Source organism: Colletotrichum scovillei, assembly GCF_011075155.1.
Source record: "Colletotrichum scovillei strain TJNH1 chromosome Unknown Contig00007, whole genome shotgun sequence".
Lineage (NCBI taxonomy): Eukaryota > Fungi > Ascomycota > Sordariomycetes > Glomerellales > Glomerellaceae > Colletotrichum > Colletotrichum scovillei.
Window position 1 is genome coordinate 1,380,172 of NW_023336265.1, and position 17,510 is coordinate 1,397,681.

At 50.2% G+C, this 17,510-nt stretch overlaps 4 protein-coding genes across 4 annotated transcripts; 2 read left to right on the plus strand and 2 right to left on the minus strand.

The window, feature by feature from the left end:
* Positions 1-732: 732 nt before the first annotated feature.
* Positions 733-9,235, minus strand: HER10_EVM0011705 (beta-ketoacyl synthase domain-containing protein). The gene is made up of 10 exons (XM_035481128.1): positions 8,427-9,235; positions 7,930-8,374; positions 7,797-7,865; positions 7,614-7,737; positions 7,440-7,552; positions 6,918-7,371; positions 6,407-6,862; positions 3,276-6,343; positions 2,786-3,212; positions 733-2,717 (listed from the first exon to the last, which is right to left on the minus strand). The coding sequence occupies exons 1-10, from the start codon at positions 8,981-8,983 to the stop codon at positions 2,611-2,613; spliced, it is 5,820 nt and encodes a 1,939-aa protein (XP_035331873.1). The 5' UTR covers positions 8,984-9,235; the 3' UTR covers positions 733-2,610.
* Positions 9,236-9,984: 749 nt separating this feature from the next.
* Positions 9,985-11,827, plus strand: HER10_EVM0011734 (AMP-binding enzyme). The gene has a single exon (XM_035481157.1). It carries the CDS (start codon positions 10,307-10,309, stop codon positions 11,804-11,806), a length of 1,500 nt encoding a protein of 499 aa, XP_035331876.1. The 5' UTR covers positions 9,985-10,306; the 3' UTR covers positions 11,807-11,827.
* Positions 11,828-12,736: 909 nt separating this feature from the next.
* HER10_EVM0012441 (cytochrome P450) lies at positions 12,737-13,448 on the plus strand (the record flags this gene model as incomplete). The annotated part of the gene is given in 2 exon segments (XM_035481837.1): positions 12,737-13,423; positions 13,437-13,448. The coding sequence occupies 2 exon segments, from the start codon at positions 12,737-12,739 to the stop codon at positions 13,446-13,448; spliced, it is 699 nt and encodes a 232-aa protein (XP_035331928.1).
* A 1,227-nt stretch (positions 13,449-14,675) lies between these two features.
* HER10_EVM0003228 (uncharacterized protein) lies at positions 14,676-17,379 on the minus strand. Its single transcript, XM_035472912.1, has 8 exons — positions 17,074-17,379; positions 16,205-17,011; positions 16,077-16,143; positions 15,829-16,015; positions 15,569-15,752; positions 15,357-15,515; positions 15,083-15,305; positions 14,676-15,013 (listed from the first exon to the last, which is right to left on the minus strand). Exons 1-8 carry the CDS (start codon positions 17,247-17,249, stop codon positions 14,735-14,737), a joined length of 2,082 nt encoding a protein of 693 aa, XP_035331338.1. The 5' UTR covers positions 17,250-17,379; the 3' UTR covers positions 14,676-14,734.
* Between the last annotated feature and the right edge of the window lie 131 nt (positions 17,380-17,510).

Genomic DNA, 17,510 nt, shown 5'->3' on the forward strand with positions numbered 1-17,510 from the left:
GTTTTCATAAGTGCGACAGCAATGCCGGCCTTGTCGTCCATTTTCGAATCCGTTAAGACAACCGCTACCCTAGCGGCTATGGCCGAATGGGCAGCGATCCAACAAAGGACCGCAAAGAATAAAAAGTGACGACTCATTTGATTATGTCAATGTTCACTTCTCTCAAGATCGAAGCAGACTGGTGTCACTGATCAGTGCGACTAGTCTCGGTACTTTATATAATCAGTCGGCCTCATAGCACCTGCTTTCAAGTGATCGGCTAGGGCCCACGAGGGGCTGAGCGTCGTATTGATCAATGATCAAGTAGTATACCTATGATTCGCCACTCATAGACTTCTATCACAAAGTCTGTTATGGAGATGGGAGATTAGTACCCAGAGCTCAGTCGCAAACATTAGCCGGTCAAACTTTGTGACGAGCAATGGATTCTCAGGCATCTTCTGTCAAGTGTGGAAGTTTATTTTATTATTACACATAGGGCCGACCCGCCGTCCCGGCCACTCCGGGGGTGGAGTGCCTGATCATAAACACTTGTAAGTAGGAATGTGAGAAATAATTCTCGTCCAAATTTACGCCATTACCCACAGCGAGTGTCGATTCTCGTTGTAAGAAGCATCGATGTTTGTGTGCGGCTCCCAACCCCCTGCCGCCCAGGTATCAACATGAATTACTTTGATAATCATGAAAGCGTCACCTTGCATTGACTAGGTAGATGGAACAGATATTGTAATCATTTGGAATAACTGGTATAGGCTCTCATCCTAGAATCAGAGTGTATTGAAATAGAACCAAAAAATCCGGAATAACTTTTCTTTTCCATGCCTGACATGAAAGATGCTCCTGAAGCAGCCCAACCTCAAAGTGAATAAATCTCAGTTCTTCAGCTGATGCCCACATCTTGCACACGATTTCTGTACACGGCCGAAAGCCTCATCGCAACCAAGCCACCCAGCGCGATCATACTCGCTGCACTCTTCATCTCGAGAATATTGAGGACCACACCAACCTTTTGTCTCAGCCAGTTTCGAAGCTCAACCGTAACCAAGGAATCCGTTTGCAGCGGCATTGTCAGGTCGACTTCCTCATCTTGTCGCATCATGAAGCCCCGCAATGCTGCACCAATCTCCCCAGCCAGGAAGTGTTTCGCCTCGTCAGATTCCAGCTGCGAGGGATCCAACACACATCTCTGAAGATAATCTTTCAGAGTGTTTTCTGATTTGTGCTGATCGATAGAAGTGTCTACAGACACAGACTTTGCTAAGAATCCGGCGCGCGGATCTTGCTGCCAACCGGTTCTGTTTATGGAGGACGAAGACCGCATTCCGATGGCAAGCTGACTCGAGTTTAAGTAGCCTCCCATTGAATGCAATAAGGGCTGCGTATGAGTCCCCTTCTTCGCTTGAGATCTGCTAATCATCAACTCCATAGCATCAAGGAGGTCCTGTTCATGAAGACAATGCTGAGAAGTTGAGCGAAGAGCTTCGAGGCGATTGGTCTCCCTGGCAAGAACACCGATGTCTTCCATGATGCCGATATCGAGTACAGAACATGCTAGACCCTGAGAATGCCGATACTGAACAAATGCATCGAGGAATGCGTTTCCAGCAGCATAGTTGGCCTGTCCAATCTGTCCTCCCAAACCTGAGAGGGAGCTGAAGAGAAAGAAGAAGTCAAGAGGATCTCTCTGTGCTTGAAGAGCGTAGTGTAGGTTCCAAGTTCCTTGTACTTTTGGTGAGACGGTAGTCTGCCATTGCTCAAAAGTCATGTCGGCGAAGTGAACATCCTGGGACGCAATAAGTATTTGTTCAGAAATCAGAATCTGCCAGACATATTAGGACATACCTGGAGTACCATTGCAGCGTGTAACACACCAGCAATTGGAGTAGTTGCTGAGTCAACCATCCTCACCACATCCGTCATCTCGTTGACACTACCAGAAACGGCTTGAACCGTGCAGCCTAGAAACTCAAGCTCCTTGAAATATGCTGAGTGGGCAATATCTTTGGCAGATCTGGAAAAGAATATCAAATGACGAGCCCCCTTTTCGATGAGAAATCTTCCCGTGGCTTGACCCAATCCTCCAAGACCGCCGACGATGACATAGGTTCTATCCGAACGGAGAGCCATACTTCGTCGTAAGGGAAGAGCTTGGAGCTCTGCTTTGCTTTCGGGCATCTTGATAACAACTTGACCGATCCGCCCTTCACTTCCCAAGTACTTAAAAGCTGACAATATGTCAGAAGCTGGAAAGACTGTAATGGGTTGCGGGGGCTTATTGAGTCCAAACTTATGGAACAAGAATGCCTGCTCCAGAAGACTGCAATATCTCCTGTTAGTGAGTTGAACTTTGGATGTGGAAGATCTCAAGACTAAGGAACAAGGACCTACCGAGTACTCTCCTCGGGCTGATGGATTCTCAATTCCTCAAGGTCAATGTTCACCAAAGTTCGGTTGCGGTAACTCTGCAAAGTACCCGCCAGTTGACCTCCGCCATGTCGTACTTGTACCATCGTACCAAACGGCTTGAGACATGCCCAGGTCTCCTGCATAGATTCAGGACGCGTGCTGAAGACGACATCCACACCCCGGCTATTTGTCTCGTGTAGGATCTCAGGCACAAATGAGGTGATGCCGAAGCTTAAGACACGGTTGCTCGGGATACCGTACAACTTCTGCAGGTAACGGGCTTGTGTCGCATTCTCGGTTGTGCAGAAGATCTAGGGCAGAGTTGAGTTAGGCTTTCATCCCGAATTGGTTTGCGCGAGGATCGACGTATAGAGCTTACCTCTGCACCGACCATTTTTGCGACTTGGATAGCAGCTAGACCAAGAGCACCTGGCGTCGAATGAATCAGAAGAGTCTAGAGAGTCAGCAGTTGCCTGAGTAATGATGTGCTTATCTCGACAAGAAGAGCCTACCTGGTCCTTCCTCAACCTGCCAAGCTCCATTAGTCCATAGAGCACCGTGCTGTAAGAGTAAGGATACGAAGCAGCCTCTTCAAATGTCATCGCGTGTGGAATGTCTGCACAAAGAGACTCGGGGACGATGATTGTAGTGGCCAAGGAGCTACTGAGGTTGAACGCAACACGATCACCCACTCGGAATCGACAGGTCTTTAGCCCGACAGCTGTCACAACACCACTACCTTCAAGGCCAATTTTGGTGCAAGCGCCGCTGCTGTCTTTGAAGTGACCCGATGAGATTTTTGAGTCCTTAAATTGATGGTCAGTGTTCCGAGCCTCTCAAGTCATCTCTGGATCTTTCAGTTGACGTACCTCAGCGTTCAGACTAACAGCTTTCACTGAGACTTCCACATGATCATCGCTCAGCGTCATGGCTTCTGACTCTTCCCATGTTAAAGATTGCAAAATTCCGGGCTTCTTTATCCTCAAAACCTTGGGTGCACCCTCGCATCGCTCTCGTAGATCGTCGGAAACTTTGACAGAGTGGAACCGACATATTTGAATCAACCCCCCAGAGACAACATATTCAGAATCCGCCTTAGTGCCGCCAGTGCTGCTACGGTTGCCAAGAGACTCGAAGATAGTGGCCACGGCATTCCATCCGCTAGTGTCGTAAGATTCCAGTTCAAGGGTGACCAGGTCAATCGACAATTCTCTCCGGATACTGCGGGTCACACCCAGTGTCAAAGAGTACCTTGGATCTTTGCAGTGAATTTGAGAAGCTGCGGTGATCCAAAGGAACTTCTCATCCTGCGCAGAAGACAAAGAACTTTTGAGGTTTTCCCACTGGATGCTATCCATGTCATGAAGAAAGGGGCCTTCCAGATCTAGCAAACACACAACGGCCTGACCATAGGGCAACTCCTGTCCAAGGGAAAAGAACTGTGGGCAAATACCGCGGGATTCTAAGTTTCTTGTTGCTGCAACAACCAGATGATGACTTGGGTCTTGACAGATGATGCTGGCCTTGCTCATTTTTGAGAAGTCGGCAAACGGTGTGGCGACAGTGACCCTACCATGCTCTCCTGCGAAGGTAAAGGTTGAGGCATTGTCGAATCCAGCGTGACTTAGTTGGTTCAGCAACATATCAGGACTGCCAAAGGGGCCGTTGCCGAAATCGAAGTTAGTAGATAGCCCGTATGCGAACCTGAGAAGGTTGGATTCGGGGTTAGCATGTTGAAGAATCAGATGACCTCGCGGACTGAGCAGTCTTCGCATGTTGATCATGGAGACGTTTGAGAAAGAGGATAGCGTAGGTTCGGAGATTATGAGGTCGAAAGATTCTTCCGACAAGCCCTGCGATGATAGATCTATGTCAATCACCAACTGCTTGTAGGTTACAGCTGGTGCTGACTCGAAACGGTTCCTCAAAGACTTCGGCGGCTTTGAGGAAGCGCCGGTATAAACGTAGCTACCATATGGAAAGTTGATGTCATCGGAACACAACAACTTCGATAGTAAGTCATCGCTTTCTCTCGCGCCTATGTGTAGAACTCTCAAGCCTGGGTTCTGGTGTCCTAGAAGTCGAACAAAGTCGGTGAAGTCCACGTCAGCTATGAGGTTGATAGCTCCATCGAAATGGCTATGCTGTGCGAGTGGCTTCATCGCATGGGGCAATCCGGAGAAGCAGTCTGCGCCAAAGGTATGCACGCGGAAGATCGACACAGAGGCGTCCAACGCGAGAGTCCGCTTGCAAGTCTCTGTCATTTTACCGATAGCCTCGAGTCTCGTCTTGTGATTCATCGTTGCGATATCGAAAGCGTTGAGGACATCTGCGTACCGCCCAGTCATAGCCTTGCGATATGACGCATCAAGCCAACTCTTGTAGTTCACAAAGTGAGGTTGCGTGGCAGGAAGGAACTGAAGCTGAGTTCTCAGATCAACGATGCAGGCCAAGACCAGCTCATTCAAAACGCTGTAACTGGCATCCATTTCCCGACGTCGAAATAGTTGAGTCAGCTTCGTGAAGTTGATGTCTGGCATCCACTTCAAAACGACACCAGCGTGAGGATCATCTGCCCCTTGGTCGCTAATAACCCCATTGAGTTGAGTGACTTCCAAGCCGGAGATCTCGATCACGACTTGTCCATCAGAAACTCCAACAATATTGCTCTTGGCAATTACTTCTGCCTCATTATCGGCACTAGCGACAACATTGATCTGTCCGGTTGGTCGAGCAACATACACCTCTTGGATGTAAGTGGGAACAACTAGTCCCTGGAAGTTTCGCTCCAGGCCACGAGCCTCGGATATCATTGCCACATGCATGCTTGTGTCGAGAGTAACTGGATGAATCAAATAGGGCGAATTGGTGTAGCCTGCGAGCTTGCTATCGAGCATTGCAAAAGCCTTGGCTTCGCTAACATGTGAACTGACGTTAAACAGACCCCTGAAGTTGGGACCGTAGTTCAGACCATATCTTTTCCAAGTGTTGTAGAATGAATCTGCTGAAGCTTGACGTGGTAGGGTAGGCATGTCAGGGACAGCATGCCTCCGATCTGAGCCGGGTTTGCACTGGCCAAAGACATGGCTGACCCATACTCCACTCCCATATGCAAGTGAAGAAACCGAGAAATCGTAAACGATCTTCTTGCTCGAAGTCTTTGACTTTGACGGATTGAGTATCGTCACAACCTCGACTGGCTTTTCATCGAGAATCAAAGCTGTTTCCATGGACACAGCTTCCAGTGTAAAGATCACGGACCCGTGAAGCTGCCTCAGAGCCTCTCCTATCATAGAAATGAAACCAGAGGCAGGAAGTGTTATGTTGTCCCGGATGACGTGTTCCTCCAGCCATGGAACATCCTCAAGCCGTAAAATACACCTCCAAGCAGGGCAGGCGTCCGAAATCTCTTCGACGCGAGAGCCAAGAAGTTCGTGATGGTCGAAAGTTCTAAAGCGCCAACTGCGAGAAAGTCTGCTTTCTTGCCAATACTCCTCATCGTAGTGCCATGGATATGTCGGAAGATCTGTTAGAAACTGTCCCGGTGGGTTGACTGCAGCCATGTCAATATTGATGCTAGCCACCCAGAGCTCCCCTCCAGTCTTCAGAACGGCTGAAACGGCATTCTGATTGCGTACCAGCGTCGGTATGTATTGGGCAGGCATGTTTTTGAAGTTCAGGATTTGACGGATAGGCCCGGCAAGGGCGGAGTGAGGGCCAATCTCGACGAAAATTGGACATTCAAAATCGTCTAGGACTCCTTGTACCGCTGCATTGAACAGAACAGGCGAGATGACGTTGCGGACCCAATATGTGTGAGACATGTCTGTGTTCTTCTCTCCTGTCACAGATGAATAGAACGAGATTCGCGGTTCCTTGTTTTGAAGCAGTCCCTCCAGGCGGGATGTAAAATCTGCGGCGGCAGTCTTCATATGATCTGTGGCAAATATTAGTCCGGCGATCACGATACGAAACCCAAAGCGGTGTGACATGAACTCACGAGAGTGGTATCCGCACTCAACGCGGAGCTTCCGGGCGAGAACATCCGGGTGCTTAGAGCTGATCTCTAGGAGAATCTCCCCCAGAACATCTCTCTCACCTGACAGAGTCACATTTGATGGAGAGTTGTCACAGCCGATGATGACACCTGGGCGAAGAAGCCCCTCAATCTGTTTTCTGCCAAGACCAACGGCTGCCATGCTGCCATTGTGTGCAGCTTTGATGAGACGAGTGATCTGACCGCGGTGATAGGCGATCAAAATAGCCTCTTCGGCTGTAATTGCACCAGCCGCATAAGCAGCAGCGGTCTCGCCCGAAGAATGTCCCACTACCGCAGCTGGTGCAACGGCCCATGAGCGAAGCAAGTCGACGAGCGCGACTTGGATCGCAACCAAGCATGGCTGCGAAAATTCTGCCTCATGGAGGAGACTCTCTTCTTTTGGAGCAGATAGTAATCCTGAGAAGTTCAGATTATCAGTGGGGTTTCAGCAAGTTTCTGAGATAGTACCAACCTCGTAGTGTCCATGGTGGAGGATCTGGAAGACCTGCAAGAACTCCGTCCATGACATCGATCCTGTCTTTGAACAACCCCTCTTGCTCTAGAAGTTCTTTGCCCATTTGAGCCCATTGGGCTCCTTGACCCGTGAAGACCCAGACTACATCTGGCGGGGCCGTTGTTGCTTTGACAACTGATGAAACCTGAAAGGGACTGCTACCGTTGGTCACACAGAAAGCTCGATATGGGTGTATCTCTCGATGAGATGCTAACGAGTTTGCGACATCGCCCAAGCTTGCAGGGTTTTGACTCAAATAACTCTGAATCTTGTGGCCCATAGCACTGATTGACTCAGGATGTGTGGCAGAAAGTGGTAAGAGTTGGTATTTCGGAACGTTAGTTCCTGAGCTTAGGCCGTTCGTTAGGGTGGAAGTTGATAGGCCGAAGCAAGAAGCAGATTCCAGCAACACCTACGGAGACCAAGTTGTCAGCCAACATTCTCGATAGAAATTCTAGATCCATCGAATTGAATTCTCACGTGGGCGTTCGAACCACCGATACCAAAGCTGTTGATTGAGACCCGCTGATCTTTATCAGTTGGCCAGGGTATAGGCTCTGTGGGAACTCTGAGTTTGGCACTCTTCCATGGAACTTAAGTCAAAATTTTGATCAGTGACTACTTTCAGTGATGTTGCATTTCAGTGTCACTTACTTCGAGGATTAGGAGTTTTGAAGTTGATGTTTGGTGGTATGATGGAGTTCTCCAATGCCAGAACCATCTTGATCACGCTGGAGAGCCCAGAAGCCCCTTCGCCGTGACCGATGTTTGGCTTGACCTAATAGATCTTGTAAGTAACCTATCGCGAAAAGTTTTGTATGGCATCCGATTGCATACTGAGCCGATATAAATACCGTGATCACCCCAGATGTTGGCCACTGCACTGACTTCCAGGGGATCCCCAACCTAAGCATGAAAACATTTAGTTAGCAAAGTTGACATCTCTTCAAAGTTCCCGCAATAAACTTACAAAAGTACCAGTTCCGTGACACTCTACCATCGCGGTTTTGGATAAGTCGGTGATCCCAGCCATCTTGTGTCCCCTTCTCATGAGTCTTTCGTGTATTTCAGGGTTCGGCGTCGTTAGTCCTGGGGTTCTGCCATTTCCTGCAGTGCATGTTGACCGAATAACTGCCCTGATAGGATCGCCATCGCGTACAGCATCCGACACCTTCTTGATGTAAATGGCAGATACACCTTCACCACGTGCGAATCCATCGGCTTCGGCGTCGAAGCTTTTGCATGCTGCTGACGGAGACAGTACTCCGTTTTGCTGCATGATAATGGTGTCCTTGGGGCTGAGGATGAGGTTGACACCCCCAACTATGGCAGATGAACAGTCTCCGCTGTGGAGGTCTTGGCATGCCTGATGCAGTGCAACAAGAGATGCGGAACATGCAGTTCGAACAACGACGCTGGAGATGCTGTGAGAAATCATGTAGAGATAACCCGTGGTAAGAGACTTACCTCGGTCCTGTAAGATCAAACTCATACGAAGCCCGGTTGGCAATGATATAGTCTCCATACACATCAGGGCGAACCTGTTGGAGGCTTTGACTGTCGCGAGACTCAAGCTGACTCCAGTCTTCTCCCATGGTTCCAACGTAGACCCCAACATCGTGTCCTCTCCATCTCGTGGAACCTGAGTTCTCAAAGGCTTCATAAGCAACTTCGAGGAATAGACGTTGCCGGGGGTCCATGAGTTCGGCCTCCTGTTTTGTGAAAGACCAGAAGCTAGGGTCTACATGGGCCAGGTTGATGTCATCGAGAAAATAGCCAAACTCGCTGGGAACGTGGCCAGCTTTTCCACTGCCATACCAGGTGTCGATGTTATAACGACTCTTTGGAACTCGGCAACGTCCGCTTCTGCCGTTGACGAGGAGGTCCCAGTAGTCGGTAGCGTTATAGACGCGTCCTGGGAGTCTCATGCCCATGCCTATGATGGCAATAGGCTCATACAGACATGGCTCTTGATGGTTCTCATTGCAAATACCATTAATTGCGGGCTTGGTGCTATTGGTCATGGTGTCAAGTCGATGTGTAGAGATTGATGATACAGTCCACTTTCCATACTCACTGCGTCCTACCCGTAAAAGCTACAACAGGCACAATGCTTGATTATATGGGGGCTTGCTGACAATCTTTTTGACAGTCGCGATGAAATCTGCTAGATTGTTACCGAAATAAGAGACATGGCTTACTTCGAGGCTAAGAAGTCCAAGAGTGAATCAGCCTTTGACATTCCAATAGCGTCAATCTAGGCATGCAAAGAGTTGGCGGCTAATTCAGGAAAACTTGATTACATTGGTTCTTATCCGGAGCTCCTTACATTCATCATCGCGAATCGGTACGTAAAGGAAACCTCCGAGGTCCGCACATCTGCTCATGTGGCCTGTGATATTCATGAAGCTGATTCGGCCGGGAGAGGTACGGCACAGCAGGAACACGAAGTTGACCCAACGATCCAACCGCATTAAGCTTACCACCCGACGGCTTTCCATATCTTAGGTCAGACGGGACTTCAGTGTGGTGGATATCCTTCAAAGTTCTCACCAAAGCTGAGGTGAAATCGGCCCCTTCGTTGGCTGCTGAGTCCACAAATATGCACTGTGCAGACTTGTTGGTGGTAAGTGTTGAAAAGAATGCGTCAACACACCATCTTCTTGCGGGATGAACCCCTATGACATTTTTTCCAAAATGGGAGGAATGCGTGGTTTGTCGAGCTGCAGCACAACATCGGTAGGATGCGAAGGATCAAGAGTTGTACGGCACAGCGTCTTGGTGGTTGTCCCCCACCCACACCATTTGTGACCTGCATGCTGGCGAGGGAGAATCCGACTCCCCGTGTCCGCATACCGAATGAGTTGCAAGATATGGAGCAGATAGGTTCCTGCACGTTGGCAGATACAGTCACCGGAGTTGAAGAACAAAAAACTGGAAAAAACTCCGAACATCGCCGGGCGTTCGTTGTCTTAACTAACTATTGGTAAACGGCAAGTTGTTCATATAATCAACAACGAGGACACTCGGCGAAGTCTTCACAATCCGGCATGCTTTCTTCTGTGTCAAACCGCCCCTCCATACTGACTTCACCCTGCGGAAAATCGGCTGTTGTATCTGACGCTCCAATCATCAACACGCCATAATATACGACAGGGGTTGTTGACGAAGTGACGTTCATTCGCGGTAACTCCCTCTCAGAAGTCACATTGCAACCCTCGCTGAAGATATCTACACCGAAACTACGGTTCGTCAATAAGAGCCCAACGCCGCACAACATACCCCATTCTAATTCTTCAACCTTTTCTAGACTTTCAAACTTTTGATATAGAGACGTCAGCGCACTGATGGAATTTCACGCTCCGGACCCAGTGCAACTGCATGCACGCTTACGGCCGAACGGTCTGGCCTGCATCGACCTTGCAACCAACCGCCGGTGGACGTATGCGGAACTCAACGCCGACATCCAACGCGCAACCGCGGTCCTATCCGAGCATGGGGTCCAGATCGGTGACAGAGTGGCGACCATATCGGTCAATAATGTCCATCAGATCATTCTGCAACAAGCACTGATGAGGCTGGGCGCAATCCATGTCCCGCTGAACTGGCGCCTCGCCCGGCCCGAGCTCGCGAAGCTGTTGGCCGACTGCACCCCGACCATTCTCTTCATAGATCACGACGACCCACCGGAACTGCCTCTTGGCTGTCGCCACATTGGGTTGTCGACATTCTGTGCGAGCGTGGATGCTGCAGAGCCTGGCCCTCGGCTGAAAGCGCGGCCTCTGCACGAGACGTGCATAATTCTTTACACATCCGGAACCTCTGGGGCGCCTAAGGGGGTTATGTTGACCGGCCAGAGTATCTTGGCGACGACATTCAACTTTAGCATTTTGACAGAAGTCGATACGGGGAGCGTCTTCTTGTGCGACGGTCCCATGTTCCACTTCATGGGGCTCATCGCCCAGATATGGCCCTCGCTCATGCGAGGTGGCACCTTCATCGTCTCTTCCAAATTTCAACCGGAAACAACCAATGCCCGCCTGAGCGATGCCGGACTCGGCGTCACTCACTATTTTTGCGTGCCTCAGATGGCCGAGGCTCTCGCCAGCGCATCGAATTTCAACCCATCGGCATGGTCAGCCTTGAAAGCCCTCTTTACTGGTGGTGCGCCCAACCCTCCAGCTAGGATCAAGTGGTGGCTGGGTCGTGGGGTCCGAATGGTGGATGGCTATGGATCGACTGAAATGGGGACTTGCTCTGGAATGCCACTGTCAGCAGAGCTCATTAGCAGTAAGGCCGGTTCAGTGGGTCTTCCGGGCCCGTTGACGGCGGTCCGAGTTGTGGACGGAGATGACCAGGAAGTTCCCGTCGGTGAGCCTGGTGAGATCTTGGTCTCAGGCCCGAGCGTCACGCCGGGCTACTGGAATAGACTAGACGAAAATATGGCTGTATTCACTGAAGACGGCTGGTTTCGGACTGGGGACATCGGGCGGGTCGATGAGGAGGGCTACATTTTCCTCATCGACAGGCGCAAGAACATGTTCATATCTGGGGGAGAGAATGTGTATCCTGCCGAAGTTGAGGCTGCACTGGCTGAACATCCCGGGGTATTAGATGTTGCAGTTGTGGGCGTTTCCGATCAGCTCTGGGGCGAAGCCGGGCGTGCCTATGTCATTGTAGCGCCAAACTCTCAGCTGACTCACGGGGATTTGGCCAGCCATTGTCAGTCACTAATTGCCCGGTTCAAGATTCCGAGAGAGACTGTCTTTGTCGGGAGCTTTCCTCGTACAGGGTCAGGAAAGGTCCAAAAGCATATGTTAACTGAGGACTCTGTAGCAAGACTTTGAAATTTCGAATCCACCTTGTCCAAAGCCCTTGCAACATCAAAACATTGAAAGCAATTACAACGAAAGATACGGATAAAAGAGTCAAAAATCTGTCTAGAATCGCTGTAAAATGCAAAAGATTGCGTCGAGGGGGAATCGAACCCCCGGCTCCCCGACGCTGCTTGATGGCAACGGAGAATTTTACCACTAAACCATCGACGCTGATGATCAATTCATGTGGAGTTGTGGGTTGAGATCGTGAGAGGGTCTAGGTTCGATAGGTTGTGGTGTTGAGAGGCTGCTAATCATCGTGCTCTCAATCCCAGAGCGCGTCTCGACTTTGCGACACAATTGAGGTGGGCAGAGGAGACAAAGTAAGAAAACCGAAAAAGCTAAATTCCTTTCCGACTATCGGTCTCACATAATCCGGATGGCGGGAATCAGATTGCGGGGGCACCACCGCGGCCATCCCATGTGTGGTTCGGCACGCGGACGGCAATCTTGTGAAAGTTGCTGACAAGGATTCGAATACAGACCCCGTCTTACGGCGCAGGATGCAAGCTGCACAACTCAGGCGTGTCGACTAAACATCAGCTTGCTATATTGAGCATCAAAGTCCGTGTCAGCCAATGGCTGGGCAAAACTAACCAATGAAACAATCCTCGTTCAGCCTACGCGCTGTCACTCTAAGACAAGCGCTTATGATGTTGACAGCATCGCTATCTCACCGCGCAGCCGCTAAAGAGCCCCTCTATTGAGTTTGCTGTTGCCTAGTCACAATTTGAGGCCTTCGCCGAGGACGCCACTGACAATTTGCTCCTTTGTGATTGTCTGCAGCAAGTCAGTTGGACATTACCAACCTGGAAATCCGTATTTCCATTTCAGGTGGTCGTACACCCATTTTTCTTCCAACTTCACAATGTCTGATACCAGCATCTCCATCCTTCAAAAATGCCCGGCAGTGGAGCATTCTGGGGCTTGACCCCCATTATCGACATCCAGAAGACAACCTTGGCGTTGGTCGTCGGTGTCTCACTCTCGTTCTACCTTCTCACCATCCACCTGACGGTACCGCCCCCAATCCCGGGCATCCTTTACAAACGGAGATGGCGATGGATGCCAGCGGGACACCTCGCCCCCCTCGGCACTTACTGGCTCCTGAGCGGCGAAGCGTTCAGCTGGTTTTCTCGGGAATCCCTCGATCTCAAGTCACCGATCGTGCAGATATTCCTCCCGACCTTCTCCCTCAGGAGACCCACTGTGATTCTGGCCGACCTACCAGAGATCGAGGAAATCGCCATGAGGAAACTGGGTGAGATGGACAGGGCATCGCTCATCCACGACATGTTTGGCTTCATCATGCCGAACGCGACGTTCAGTATGAAGACAAATGACAAGTTGAAGTCCCAACGACGCTTATGGGGTGTTGTTTCTTCATCGCAGTTCCTCCATGAGGTCGCTGCTCCCAGATTCCATGAGTCCATTTCACGACTCATCGACTTGTGGAAGCTCAGGTCCAAGGCCAACAACCAACAACCTTTCAGAGCTACAGATGACCTCAAATCAACCGCTTTAGACGCCATTGGCGCAATCTCATTGGGCTTAGACCTTGGCATGCTCCAACAAGAGATGCAAAAAGTAAACCCTAAAGCGCAATCACTAAACAAAGGAGATCTTGAATCATGCAGGGATGGCCCACTGTTGGTTCACTCAATGGAAATCTTAGTCCAATGTCTCAACTGGGTGACGACGAGCATCAGTGTGCGTCTGTCGAAGTGGGTTATATGTCAGCTCTCATATTTTCGCCGTGCACAGGATGCCGTTACAAACATCCTGAACTCTGAGGTCAATGCTGCGCTTGTTCGCATTCAGAGTCAAAATGGGGACCAGAGACATCCGAGATGTGGCTTACAGGAAGTCTTGAAAAGAAACTCGATGTTCTACATCGACCCGTCAACTCAAGGCCAGATAAGGGACGAGTTATTCCAGTTCCTCATCTTTGGCCATGAGACAACGAGCGCCGGGCTCGGATGGGCGTTGAAGCATCTAGCAGACAACCAAGCTGTACAAGCACGCCTGAGAAGCGCCCTCGTTGACGCTTTCGGGCTCGATGAGCCTGGACTGCCAACTGCTTCCGATATCGCTTCAACAGATGTGCCATACTTGGATGCGTTCATTGCCGAGGTCCTCCGTGTATCGTATCCTGGTCCTGTGGCTTTCAGAGAGACGATCACTGGGTGCCAGATCCTAGGAGTCAACATCCCGGCTGGGACCCCCGTTCTCCTAGTCACAGGTGGACCCTCCCATTTACAGGAATACTATACAGAGTACGGCAGTGAACGGAAATCCAAACGCTGGGACACCAACTTGGCACCCCTAGATCAGTTTGTGCCGGAAAGATGGATGCGCTCCGATGGCACTTTCAACGCCATTGCGGGCCCATCCTTGCCGTTCTCGACGGGTGCGAGAGGTTGTTTCGGAAGGAAAATTGCGTTATTGGAAATGAAGTTTATGATAAGCATGCTTCTTCTTAGCTTCGAGTTCCCCCAGCTTGAAAGTCGCCTGAGCACATATGGGTCGACAGATGCCCAGATCAGACGACCTACTCAGTGCTACGTTCAACCAATGTAGAGTGCCGTTCTTTCAAGAGTATATAATTGCCCAGTACAAGGACATAAACTATCCAGCAGTTTTTTCTTCATTTCATTGTCGGTATAGCACGATATGAATATGAATATAAGAGGGGCATACTTTGATGGAACCCGCATGTAGTTGAGCGTCGAATTTCACCAGACCAAACTAGGAAGCATTGGTTCGTCTACCTAATGCACAGACACGGATGAATACACTTTACTTCTTGTGCTTGATCTTAATAATAGACTGTCGTCTAGTGGTCCTCCAGAGTTTCCAGCGGATCCTTTTCATTCCACATACCTAATCACTAACCTCTCATTGCTGCCCGGAAGTATTGCTAGGAAAGCCCGAATGAGAGTGTATGAGAAGATCAACATCAAAAGTGTTATCCAGGTAGTCCGCCCAGAAAGTGTCATAAAACATCTGATCAGTTGCCTGATGAAAGCTCTCAGTTCCCGATGGTTCCACGGGCTGAGATGGATTGAGACCTGCAGAATCCACTACTCCATCACTGCCACGGAACGAACTCAACACAGCTGGATTGGCTTCTTCGCCCGCGTACTGCGGGGCAAAGGTTCGGTAGTTTGGGCCATGCTTCGACTCCCGTTAGGACTTGCACGCTACAGGATGACGTAGTGCTGAGGAGGAATTGAGAGTACTCACGATGCTAGATGTCACGTTGACGATGGACCCCTGACCGGTAAGTCTCCTCATCAGACTGACGAACGATTTTGAGATCCATAACCTGACAGGCCAGGACTTCGACAGTTGACTCAACGCCAGCAAGCATTGCCGTGATTTGTTTTCGGCCAATTGCCGGCGAATTGGGTCTTTGCGGCAAATGACGATGGTATGGATGGAAAGAGCGCCAAATAATGTCGGGACACTGGATACTGTCAGAACTCGGCATTGCAAGGCTCATCTAGGTAGTTCTTACAGATGAATCTGTGCGGATCTGATCGTCTCAGCAGCGAGTAGATCTTCTGCATTGCGAGTGATGGCGTCCGCTGCCATGCGAGCTTGCTTGTCTCTTTCTGACTCTGCCGGCGTGAGGTTATCGATTGCCTTCGGCCTGAACAGGAGGATGTGGCAGTATCTATAGAGCGTCAACATAGAATTTCGAGTTTAAGATCAGTTCAGGACAGTTACTGGTAAGTGAATTGAACCATGCTAGCCCAGAATGAAGCGCCGAGGGAGCCATCGAGCGGCGCTGGACTCAGGTGTGCCGGCAGACTCGAATTCCAGCGGCGAAGCTCTTTCTTCAGCGACTTGGCTTCGTACTTCTCAATCATAGCACGACGTGGGCTGAACTCAGCGACTATTATATCCCCCACTATGAAGGTGTGTGTTAGGTTCGCACAGGAATAGGTTGGGAGGTCATCAGTCTAGACCCGAGGGAAGACGCTCACATATCGTAGTGAGTTTCGCCATCTCCATGACATATGCTACGTGGTACTTGTGCTGAGCGGGTATCAGTCTTTCATCGCCGTTCTTATCGAACTCAAAGTCCTCCTCGGTTAAAGGCTCTATATCGCAGTCCTCATCACGGATCCGACATGGTCGGCCGAATGCTGCAGAGGTGTGTCTATCGCGGGTCTAAGAGAATGCGATGGTCAACTTCAGTCTGCCAAGTAACCTATATAGGTATTCGACTTACGTAGATGGCCCACCAAATTCTCTTCCTAAGTGATCGTATCCGTGGACTCAAGGCCGAATGTGACACCCTGAACATTATGAGCATTCATTGTTGAATGAGAGAAAGGCAATAGGCTAGTTGCAACATACGACCTGTGCATGCCGAGAGACTGAGCCATAGTCGCGGCACAATTGACCCAGTAGCAATTATCCTTTTGGTCTTCCGGACCAGCCCACCAGAAACCTAGAAGCAGCATAACAGCCACAAGATTCATGTGATCACTCTCATACTCCGCATCGTAAAGAGCTTTGGCGCGAAGATAATGCGTTCTCCTTGCGGTAGCTCGATCAGTGAACCCAGCTTCCTCGATGAGACTGTCATCGCATACCGTGAAACCGAGGAGGAACATAGCCTGCAGGACTAGAGGCGATGCCTGGCCTTGACGGTACTGTCGTGAGAAGTTCTCTCGGTCGAACACGGGGTACGCTACATGCATGATCTCGAAGAACGGACGGATGAGCTGGTCCGCGATTTGTGGAGCCGGCATTGTGAGGGCCTCCTGAAGAGAAATCGTCTCTATGACCTTGGGTACATGATTGTAGGCAGACTGGTCTGCGATGCAAGCCGGGATAGGATAGTGGACTTTGACGGGCTCGGTTGAGCCATCTTTTGGTCTGTGGACAACCTCGACGATGTAAGATAGACTCAAATCTACCGAACAAGGATGTTGCCTTTGATTTCTCTGTGTTTGACTTGGTTGAAGTTGGCCATCGTTACTAATTCCATCGGACGTGACGGGGCTGTTAGTGAAGCTGCTGTCTTCGATGAAAACCTCGGTCGGGGCTTCTGTCTCTTGCTCCACTAAGCCCGGTTCATTTCTCCCGGGCTGTACTTGTGAAGATTGAGCCAGGGGTTCATGTTCATTGCGTTGTAAGTTGCGCTTTTTACGGATATATCTGGCGCGTTGTGAGCTTCTTCTCAATGAAGGACTTTCATCGGGCTGGGCGAAAACACCTACTTGCCCCTCCTAGATTCTACAAGCTCGCAAGGGATTTGGCGTGTCCGGCATTGCCAGCAGGGATGAGCGTCCCCTGCGTCACATTTGACCCGTCTGGACCTGCACGCTTTGCAGGCCACGCGAGCGCGGTCTATTCCAGGCTTCACAGCACTAGTCGAAGAGGAATTTCCGCTCATCGTCCCAGAGTCAAACCTCAGGTGGATGAGCGCACGTAATTCGCAAGTCGGCGAGGTTATTCGATGTCAACGGTATGTTCTTTCGAAGGCGTCGCCAGCTTGAAGACTGAAGAAGCCGAGGTGACTAGATTTTACTGCCGAAATGTGGAGAAGCAAGTCACAAAACGCCGCGGGCTCTCGGCTGTGGCTAGCATTACTCATGCGCTGCAGTGCTTTTTCCTAGGGCACTAGCATCGCCCAGGTTACCCCAAATCTGCGCAG